This window comes from Echinococcus granulosus (assembly GCF_000524195.1).
Source record: "Echinococcus granulosus chromosome Unknown EG_S00187, whole genome shotgun sequence".
Taxonomy (NCBI): domain Eukaryota; kingdom Metazoa; phylum Platyhelminthes; class Cestoda; order Cyclophyllidea; family Taeniidae; genus Echinococcus; species Echinococcus granulosus.
Window position 1 is genome coordinate 75,357 of NW_020170567.1, and position 11,133 is coordinate 86,489.

The following is an 11,133-nucleotide window of genomic DNA, read 5'->3' on the forward strand; positions in this document are numbered from 1 at the left end:
GAGTGTGCCCAGAAGTGGGGATCGGCAACGTAGTAGCGACAACGATTGGGAAACCGCGTTGCAGGTGTTGGTTAAACGCCGTGGTGGGTGTACGAGTTTCGCAACAGGAGACTCTTCTGAAGCCGAATGTAGTTTTCTTCTCCCTAAATTTCTTTCCCTGTGAGAATGCAAGAATTGCGGTTCTAGCTGAAATTTATGGCACAGGATGAGACGATGCGATCCCGTTATTTTTTATGCAGATTTTGAACTGTGCAGAAACGCGTTCTCAGTATATTTCCCACCTGATTTTGTTCGCAATTTCCCTTTTCTTTTTAACTTCTGCCAGACCCGTGACGAATTGAAGGATGCCATTGAAAAAGAAGTAGGTGAATACTGTCGTGAATGCAGCTTCTTCTCCCATTCTCGTCTTGAAAATGAGGACGGTGAAGGTGCCTCTGGAGCAGATTACAGTGAAATGGAAACGTTGGAGGAGGCAGAAGCAGCTGATGTTGCTTTAGAAGCCCATGAAAGCGGCGAAGATGACAGTGACTCCACAGTCACATCTGATGGCAATGTTGGCAGCTCTTCCAAGTCTACTTCCTCCACGATACCGACTAGTTCACTTGAACGGCAGGTCTCGCGTCTACTGACCCACGTAAACGAGGTCTCGTGGAATCATGCGGAATTTCGAGTTCGCTATCACAGCCTGGCTGCTGAACCTCGTGTCGGGAACTACTTCCTCCGTCTTCTTTTGGAAGAGGATAAGCGTCTAGCTTCCGCGTCTGATGATGCTGATCACGGTGCTTCGACGCTAGGTCTTTCAAGAATTAAGAATAGGTACGTTGGACGAGATTATTTGCTAAATCAGAAAATTTTTAACATACTCAAGATCTATGAGATTTTGTGCATGGGCAGAATGTAATGACGTTAGGATGTTGACATGTCCTCAGTGCTCCCTGTGATCATTCTACATTGCCTATCGTTACCGTGAGAACTATTTACGAGCTAGGAATGTTGGTCATTTTATGCAGGATTTTCTCTAGTCACGATGAGACTATCTTTGATCCCAACGGTATTGGTCCACCTCGTCGTTCTTGGTTTGTCACTTCGATTTGTGTTTTCATTGTGAACTTCATCACGAGGGCCCACTGGCTTTGTATTACTTTAAGCGGACGCATTTCATGTATTAATCGCTGCTCGTATGAGGGCCATTTGCCTACAATTAGAGGCATTTAGTAAATGCAGAATTCAATATTCTTTCCTCCCTACCACTTTGTTCCTCTCTTAATGTTGTCCAGTCGTTAATTTCTTCAAAGGTCAGGCATCTTGTGTCAGCTATTCTTTGCCAGCTCCATAACGGCCACTTTCGGATTGTTAAGGCCTGGTGTCGCTTCGTTTGTTACCTTATTGCAGATAACGTGGTTTGGTGTGACTGTTAAAGGTGGACATGGCTTTGAGAGTCCTCTGACCATCTGCATCAGACTCTTCGAGCCATAACTGAGGAAACCCTATTATGGAAGAAAGTTTTACCGTTACTAACTTTTATAGAAGGGCTGGGAATTTGTAGCCACAAGCAGATCAGACGAAGACTGAATGCTCTCTAAATAGCTAAATGTTCAATTTGCAATAAGCTTGGTTCTCCACCTCTTCCTCCTTAGTCGGGAATTCTTCAGCGAGCTCTTCCGACGCTACCTGCAGTACACCGCGGCACTGGGATCGATGAATTCTTCACTTGGTGGTGGTGGTGGTGGAAGGATTCCACGTGGGAAACGCGGCCGTGGCAGACGTGGAAATCATTTACTTTCAATGCGATGCCTCTGCTTGAACGCGATGACAATTGTCTATGGAAGGTGCTACGCGGAAATCGGAGCGGTTTCCGATATTCCTCTCCTAGTGCATCTTATGGATAGAACGCCATCGGCTGCAGAAAGAGACTGTCTTATTACATTATTGGAGAAATTAGTGATTGATAAGGTATTCTTTCGTCTATCAGTGTCTGAATGTCTATTTCTTCAAGAAGCAGATAAAGCAGTTTGCTTGTTGAAATGATTTGCCTGGCTGGCTGTTTGTCTTTTTCCCTATCGATGTTTTAGAGGTTGAGATCTACGGGTTTAAAAGTTCCACCGCCAAATCGGTCGTGGAATCTTCCGCACGCTTTTCAAAGTCAGATTTGAGAACTTAACGACACCTGACTGTGGCCGAAAGAGTAATTATGAGTAATGAAAGTCAATTACCAATTCCCTTTTCTATGATTTCAACAATACGTCTTCCAGCATTGGAATTCCCATTATTTCATCATTTTGAATCTCGGACTTTCTGATTTCTCTATCCACCTGAAAGTCGAGATTTTGAGAGTCGTAGTTCCATCGACCAATTTGGTTAAATCCCTTCCGCTCTCGACACACACTTGACTTTAGACAGAATTATAATCATAATTAGGAATACGAACTTCCGCTCGTCATCTGTGTATCGCTCTTTACTTATTCTAAGGTTAAATTTCAGGTGTTGGGAACGCTTACTAGAGGAAGTGGAAGTCAATTTTAGAAATCGTTGAAAGGCAACCACTAATTCGAGGAATTTTACTGACGCATGAATATTAAAGACGTTTTCTGCCTCCTTTGTAAATGAATTTAACTTCTTTTTAAAACTTGGATTTCAAAACTCCGAGGCACTTGACAGCGGAAGAAGGGGCGATGGTTAGATATGAAGTGACGCAATTAGCGAAAGCGTTACTTATACGAGTGGTTAAAATATCCATAGAATAATTTAGGCGTCAGAATCAATGACTGACTGATCGACTCTTCCCCCCATTTCTCTTTCAGTACAACGCGGACGAATTCCTCGAAGCTGATGGTGTGCGTGTGGTAACCGACCTCGCGTGCCTCTCGCACCTCCACACTGCACGTGCACCTGTCCCCACGGCAACGAACGTGCTTAAAGGTGACGCCGACAATCCGGAGGCAGTGGAAGGTGGCGGAGCGACGCAACGCGAGTGGTGGTACTGGCGCACCACCGAGCCGCGCACCTCTGAGGGACCTTTCACCTTTACCGAAGTCCGTCCTCCATATTTACATCCAAATGATTAATAGACTCCATGGTGAATGATGTTATAACCAATCAATAGCCCGAACACGTCAATTACCAGTTGCATAATTGTTCAACGGTTTCAAGCATCGTGGTATAGGCTATTTGTTTTGAGCACAACTCGGTACCTTCGTTACCATGGCTCAGATGCCTTATTGTTCTATCATAAAATTGGTTGCCATTAATTCGTATTACCACGTATTTATCAGCATTTTAAAAGCTAAAAACGTCTTATTACTTTTGGACTAAAACATACCAGCTACTATTCTATCAGTTTGAACTAAGATAATCTGTTTACAGCACAATCTGGTGTAGTTATTAAAAAGTTGGTGATGTGTCGCCTATTTCGGCCCTTGGGCTCAGATAAGAAAACCGGGGTGTCAAATGCAGTGCGGTAGCCGAAGAATCTGGATTTCGACCGGGCACGAATTAGGCCAATAATATGTATATTGAAAGGTTTTGCAACCACCAAACCAGTAGTTTTCGAACATAGCAGGACAGACTATCCAAATCTCATTCATTATCTTGATTTCGCCTTAGATTCGCCAAAAGCTCTCCGATGGCAATCTCGCCAGCAATACCTACGTTTTCGCTCAGGGTCTGGACAGTCAGCCTCGCTGTCGCATAGAAGGTGTCTTCGTGGGCACTGAGGAAGATGAGAAGGAGGCCTTCGGTTCAAATTCCACCTCCGATTTCGCCCCGTTCGGTGCTACAACTACCGGCACCACTGTAACCACGAAAACTCCTTTAGCTTCCACTCTAGGCTGGATGCCGGCCAACCGGGTCACACAACTTCGATGGTCTGTGCCGCGACTGCTCTTCGGTGAAGATGCGGAGGGAGGAGGAGATATGAATGAGTTGGGGGCGGAAGGGAGAACTGAAGAAGACGACCTGACTACTAAGTTGGGAGTCAGTCAGGGGGCGCTCCTAGACCATACGGCGCTGGCGATTCGATGTGTGGAGGTGCTAAAAAGACTGTGTGAGAGGAGTGCTTCTAGGGACGAGACGACAGGAGGCATTATTCGACCCCTCCCGAGACCAAGACGAGCAATTTCGAGTCCATTTAACTTGCCGCATATTGTCCAGGTTAGTCGGTTGGTACTTTACCTCTGAAAAGGAGAATAGGGTACCGGAGGAGGGGAAAATAAAACTGATGAATGGATGGCTGAGTGAATGTAGCGTTTACTACTTGGGTGGATCAAGGGCAGTCAGATTAATGTGTAAGAGATAGAATAGTTGAGTACGTAGATAAGCGGGTTCATGAATGAACGATTTGATTAATTAATGGATGAATTAATGCTTGCGTTGATGGAATGATGGACAAATTAAAAACTGATTGCATAGGCGAATGGATAAATGGATTGATGCACGAAAGGAGCAATGCTTCGATTTGTGGATGAGGGTTTCCTGCACACAACTGGTGTGCTGATTTGATGGCTAAATGGGGTGGAAGGACGGATAGGTAAATGTTTAGTTTGGTAAATGTATGGAAGGATATACAGTTGAATTGGTGGATCGATGGGTAAATGGTTAGCTGAACGAATGAATAGTCATGTCAACTGATGAATGTGTGGACGAAAAGAGGGGTTATAGCCAAGTAAAACAGATGGAGAGAGGATATGACGGATGAATGGTTAAAATCTTCAATGGTTGGGTCCATTCGGGATACACCTGGAATGTATGAATTGATGCATCCACGAGCGGCTGGGAGAACAGATAGTTGTGTTGATTAAGGGATGGTTGAGTGAATGAACGAAGGTAGTATAGGTGCAAGGGCTCTTTATGTATCGAGATGATAATATAGTCGCCATCAACACACGGCTCCATTTAGGAGATTTTTTTACCTTTCTCCATCTTCAGCTTCTCCTTACTTTCGATCCACCCCTAGTGGAACGCGTCGCCAGTCTTTTGCTTCATGTAGTCGATCAGAATCCCTGTCTTCCACGAATCTACTTGACCGGTGTTTTCTTCTTCATTCTTATGTACACCGGGAGCAACGTCCTTCCTATTGTTCGCTTTCTCAAAGCCACGCATCTTCTGCAAGCGGAGGAGGTAAGTCACCTCTCCCCTACTTTTTGTTTCTACCACCTCTGAAGTTCCTGTTTTGTCTGTTCACTGAGGTTTTATGACTCATCAAAAGTTCCAGACTTTTAATCTGGACTTGCAAACTGTCCTCTCAGCAAAGGAATCACTTCTTAAATATCCTTTCTTCCTTTTCTCAATAGTGTTTTAAAGCTGCCCTGGATCGTCCATTTGTCTCAATTTAATAATCTCAGTTTGATTTATGGATCCCAGCTCTTCTTTCCTATTACTTTTGGCAGTAGTTAAAAATGAGTTGCTTAATGAATAAATAAAGCACTGGATTCAACAGTGGAAATGCATCTCGTGTGGATTCTGACGGAATTCCTACTCTTGGACGAATGGGATTGAATAGAGGGCTAGGAGAAGTCATTTGGAGTGCGTTGAACTGCAGGCACATTGACGTCTAACATACAATAGGAATCTTGGATGGATGGATAGATGGATCAAGGGATCCATGAATAAACTGATGTGCTTTTGGAAGGTTCAGGGTTGATCTTATAAATGGTTGAATGAGTGAGTGAATGGAACATGGGACAGATGAAGAAGCATTGCGTAACCTGCTTCTTTCTCTAATTGATGATGTTGGGATCTATTGAGTTGTTTGGTCGCTATCCTTCAAAACTTTGAGCTGTCTAATTGTAATCCATTGATTTCCTAGTTATGACATTCCATGGGAGGCACTAGACCTGATGAATAGCATCTTTCTTTGAAAACGTTTTTGGATCATTTGATGGCACTATTAAGAAGCAACTGTCAGGAATCTGTGCTTAGTCCAATAGACAAGCCATATTATGTAGGAGGTTTCATTGCGAACACAGAGCCAAAGGTTGGCCATTGTTGAAAATATAGCCAAGGTAAGAAGGTCATGGGTGACTGAATTTACAGTAAACAAATTTGGGGTGGATGAGTGAATAAATTGATAGGTGGATGAAAGATAGCGATGATGGGTAACTTGATGGAAAGACCAAGAACTTGAACGCGTGCAATGCCTAATTTTAGACCTCAGAGACGGGATTACCGTCAGTTCTGAGCAAAATTCTCCCTGAAGCCATGATAGCCTTCTTGGACAATCATCCACCCGAGAAGTTTGCTGAAATTTTTTTGGGGGATTTCGACACTCCCGAAGCTATCTGGAATCAGGAAATGCGGTGAGTTATCCCTGGTACTTTTTGATCCAATTTAAACCCCGTGGTAGTTGTTCCTTCTGGGTTCATTCCTGCCATTCACAGGCGCTTCATGATATCACGGATAGCTGCCCATCTTGCTGACTTTACTCCTCGACTGAAGAGTAATGTGCGCTCCATCTACCACCACATCGGCATTCCACGAATTATCTATGCCCAACTAGAAGGTGAACTCTTCTGTAATCGCTACTACCTTCGACATTTCTGTGACACCTCGCGCTTTCCTGACTGGCCAGTTAAAGATCCAGTGAGTTTATCTTATTATCAGGTAAGTTAGCTTGCGATACCGGTCTAGTATTCTTTGTTCTTTCACTTTTAGATAGCCCTATTACGAGACATTTTGGCTTTTTGGCGAGTGGAGACGGAGAAGAAACCTTCGAGGATCACTTATGAGGATTCATTGCGAGAATTGGGTTTGGAAGCTGGCCAATTGAATGAGTAAGTCGGTTGGAAGGGCTAGAAATAAGGGTGGTTGGGTAGGCGTCAGCAGTCTGATCTTTTGAAAGCTCTCCATCAAGTTTTGAAACAGCAGTTGTAGTGCATTTACTGCCATTCAATCATTGAAGTGGCAGTCGACTCATTTCAGAATTACTGCTGTCGATTATACTCGGTTATTAGTAAGACTTACTAATCTGGAAACTCCTCTATTGTAATTGAACAGGAGAGTTCAGAGTCAATACCATGGACAGGTGGTTTCATGTTAGAGTTTTGAACATAACAGATGTGGAAGTTCAAACGCAGTAGATTGAAGGTTTCAGACCCTCTGTCATGTTCCGTGGATCCTTTTCGGTATTCATCTACGTGCCTATCACCACATCAACACCCAAAACAGTAGTGTTGATAGCGGTGGATTCACTGAAACCACCAAATCACCTGCAAAACGGAATGTGACTTAAATGAATGACATTGCGGAGGTCCCCAATTTCAGTTGGCAATAGCAGTGCGTCTTGTTTGAACTTCACTGGTTTTCTTTTTAGCTTCAGAAAAGGCTTTTGAGAGGTGTAGCTAAGGGTTGAAGCACGTTAAATAGATAGTAAGGGGAAAAGACCAAGGGTGAATTAAGGAATCATTGATGCATGGATCAACGGACGGATCTGATGTGGTTCTGAGTGAATTGATGGATGCATGGGCAGAAGGTTTATATGCAGTATCAGGATTGGATATTTTCGGGTGAACGTGCGTATGCCTAAAAGATGCATTGATGGATCTAGGCCGGATAAATTAATGGATGGATGTGAGATGTCTGAACGATCTGGTAGATGGACCAATAGCTACTTGGCAAATTAAAGGACGAATGAGGGAGCGAATGGATAGAAGGCAAGTAGGCAGAAAAGAATAGGGGTGAATGGATGGGTGAACAGATGAATTGGTAGGTAAAGCTTTCAGGAATAGAGGGGTAGGCTTGCTAAGGAAGGACTAGAATGTTCTGCGGTTTAGTTGTGCATAAACATTAGAATAATGGGTGAATGTAAGGTTTAAATGTGAATAAATACGGATGGAAGGAAGGAACAGGCATGGATGTGTTTGCATTTAATAAAAGAATTAATCATGGGGTAAGCTCCACTGGTCTTGAAAATTTTACTATAATTTCTATGCTTCCCTTCTGCTCTTAGATCAAACCAAGAGTCAAGTATTCGTCGAGCCTACTACCAACTGTCGATGAAATATCACCCGGACAAGAATCCGAATGGTCAGGCGAAATTCCAGGCTGTCAAAGCGGCGTACAACTTTCTCTGTGAGCGTGGACTTCATTCCGATGGGCCAAATCGTCGACACATTCAGCTTCTCATTCGAGCTCAGAGCATCCTCTACTCACGCTATCGAAAAGGTTGGTTGACTGGTTTGTCGGTTGTTAAATCCGTATATTGAACGGTTATTTGTTCATTCTTTAAGCTATTCTATTGTATTGTTGGTTAAGATGATTATATTTTAAGTATATGGTAGCCTAGTACTTTACTGTCAGTCTCTTCAATGATTATCCGGTATGTGGGTTATGTAGTAGATGGTTGGGCTATCGATAGACTCTGATTTCTTTATCCATTATAATGAGTTGATTGAAGGAGCTGTTAGATCTTCTTTACATCCAGCAACTTGTTGAGTAATCGCTTAGTTTTTTTATTGGTATGTTGATTAATCCCCTTCCTCATCGAATAAATCGTTGACCGAAGAACTCCTTGGTCAACTTTGATACTGTCGTGTTGATTAATTTGTCATTCAGTAATTTTATCTGTCGGGAAATTTATTGGCCAGCAGATCCAGTTATCCGAATTTAGGTCTTTCAATCAGTCGGTTGGTTTAAATAACCTAGCAACCGATTCGTCGCCTAGTCAGCTAATCCGATCTTGCTTTGGCTCATCAGTTGTCCACCTACCATTTGATAAGCCTTGTCACTGTCTCAGTCGGCTGATCATTTCGGTCCCCATTCATCCCCTGCCTAGAGCTCGCCCCTCACAAGTACGCTGGCTACCCTGCCCTTATCCGTACCATTCGCATGGAGGTGGAGGACGAGGCGCTCTTCCAAAAGGGTCTCGACACTGCCTCCAATGGTAACAACGCTACCGAACTCCTTTCTTCTTCTACTGAACTCGCCTACGAAACCGTTACCACTAGTGCGCTCAACGCTGAGGAGTTGAGACGCGAGGGTGGTCTCAAAACCCTTCAGGTTGTTTTTAGTCGCTGATATTTATGTGATTTTTGTAGCATTTTCGTGTGTATGTGGCTTGATTTTAATGAGCTTTCGGTTCCTTTAGATTGTCTGTTTCTGGCAGACAAACTGCCCACGTAATTTATGCTGTCACCGTTTTATAGTCTTTCGGATTTATGCCTGAGTTAACTTTGCGAGCACCAAAAGATGTGGCAATCATATAGTAATTTAATTATCTATTTGTATAAAAGAGCTAGAGGGCTAGTGACAGTACCTCATTCCATGGTCGTGGAGGTCATATTTGACATCGAAATAAGCGTAGCCCCTTCCTTCCCTCCCTTCCTATGTGCATTGCCTTGGGTATCACTCTTCTGTTTCGGTTATCACAACTGGCAGTGTTTGTGGGGCAGGAAAAGAAATCATACAGCGATTTTTAGTCACCACAAGAAGATTTTTGATCTTAGCTATAGTTGTGTGAACTCCTTTGGCGGGAATCATTTACCACGGTAGGGCGAATTTCGCATGCCTGGCTCTATTCACAGGACTAAAGGTCTTCTAAAAGCAACAATATCCATCATGACGAACAGTGCAATGTGGTTTCTCGGAGCTATGCTTGTACCTAAGCCAAATTTTAATTGGGAGGCGATTTTGACTCGTTCAAGCATCATTGCGCTTCGTTTCTTGGCCATTCTATAGAGCTCGAGATTGTCCTATATTCCAAATTCGACTCAATTGTGATAACCCCTCCGTTGAGAGTTCCCCTAAACTCGGTCGCTTGTACCGATTACCTTCTTTCCGAGACGCGCAGATGTGGCGATAAGCTGCCAAAATGGGGATTAATGTTTCTTTAGAGTGAACTTTCTTACTGCCGACACCATTGTAGTTCTCGAATTGTCCCTGAGGGGTGAAAGTGGACACACTGGACGAGAAGTAGGTTTGTTTATCAAATTGCGGAAGAGGTGGGTGACTTAGAGCGTGATAGTTGAATCGTGAGGACTGGAGGTTCCCTGTAGTTAAGTCTTTATAACAAGTTAAATAGTCTGCTGACTTGTTACTCTATTTTGGACCGATATCTGCGCTGGAATGCATCATGGTTCATCCCATGCAGAACTTATGTTTCCAAATCTTCAATTGTTTGTGATTTTGAAGGAGAAAGTTCTCGTTACTTTGCTGTCATCGAACTTGGCAACTGAGTCAAGTCACTAACCGATTGTTGTACTCTATCTCCAGGATGCATTTGAGCGATGCTCTGCATTGTTATCGCTAGACAACAACTTGAACAATTCGCTTGCAACGAATGTCTGCTGCCACGTGACTGGGTTCTTCACCGTCTCGACAAAATTCTCCGCTTCGAGGGAGTGCATTTGTGAGATACCACAGATTGTACGCGAGATAATTCGCCTTCTTTACTACAAAGTAAGTTTTAAGGCATAGTTACATTGTTCCTCAGTTTAAAGGCACTGAAGCCTTGACATTGGTTGTGATTTGTCCGGTCTCTTTTCACCTTTTTTGGATTTCGTGGTTGTTTTTTGTCTTGTTTCGAACTTTGTCCTTTACACTCAGCTGTTACCAAACACTTCTGCTGCCGTTTGGAGGATTGAAACTTTTGGCAGTTGTTAATGTATCTAAACCGCTTGCTGGCTCATCGGCGTGCGACAGAAATGAAGGTGGCGATTCGATGCGAAGTAATGGGTTTGCATTGGAAGTGATAAGACTTTTTATTCCAATTGGTAGTAGCACTGCATATCTGTGAATTTTGATTTGAGCTTTCTGATCACACATTTCCCTCGTTAGACAAAATGCATTTGTGGAGGAACGAGAGATCATTAGAGGTGGTTATTTTCGAGTATATCATCTGTTAATCCCAGTGAAATGCATCATTTTAATCTACAGGTCTTCATTTTTCTGTCGACTTTTTGGGGTACTCACTGTTATTTTTTAATCACCTTTACGTCGTGTCTATTATGCCCTCAACAGCTGTGAATAACAACAATTTAGTCTTTGGCGCGTCACGAGCGTGCCTTGTTGTAGGCTCCTCTGAAAGACGCTAATAAAGTAGTGGAGTCTACGATGATAAGAGCTGGGAGAACCAACATTTTCGCGATGACTTTTTGACCACCTATTCCCTTGAGCCGTGCAAGCTGCATGCGAAAGGAAGCG

General features: G+C 43.4%; 1 protein-coding gene across 1 annotated transcript in view; it reads left to right on the forward strand. All coding sequences in view use genetic code 11, as the record gives it.

Moving 5' to 3' along the window:
* Positions 1-11,133, forward strand: part of EGR_10071 (DnaJ subfamily C member protein) — a gene marked incomplete at both ends in the record, with an annotated part of 50,605 nt that overhangs the window by 30,783 nt on the left and 8,689 nt on the right. Inside the window, 11 exons of the mRNA XM_024499320.1 lie at positions 326-816; positions 1,638-1,953; positions 2,802-3,032; positions 3,604-4,149; positions 4,924-5,115; positions 6,145-6,293; positions 6,375-6,576; positions 6,649-6,767; positions 7,943-8,157; positions 8,768-8,991; positions 10,204-10,389. Coding sequence (XP_024346270.1) covers positions 326-816; positions 1,638-1,953; positions 2,802-3,032; positions 3,604-4,149; positions 4,924-5,115; positions 6,145-6,293; positions 6,375-6,576; positions 6,649-6,767; positions 7,943-8,157; positions 8,768-8,991; positions 10,204-10,389 — 2,871 coding nt within the window. The remainder of the gene's footprint in view (positions 1-325; positions 817-1,637; positions 1,954-2,801; positions 3,033-3,603; positions 4,150-4,923; positions 5,116-6,144; positions 6,294-6,374; positions 6,577-6,648; positions 6,768-7,942; positions 8,158-8,767; positions 8,992-10,203; positions 10,390-11,133) is intronic.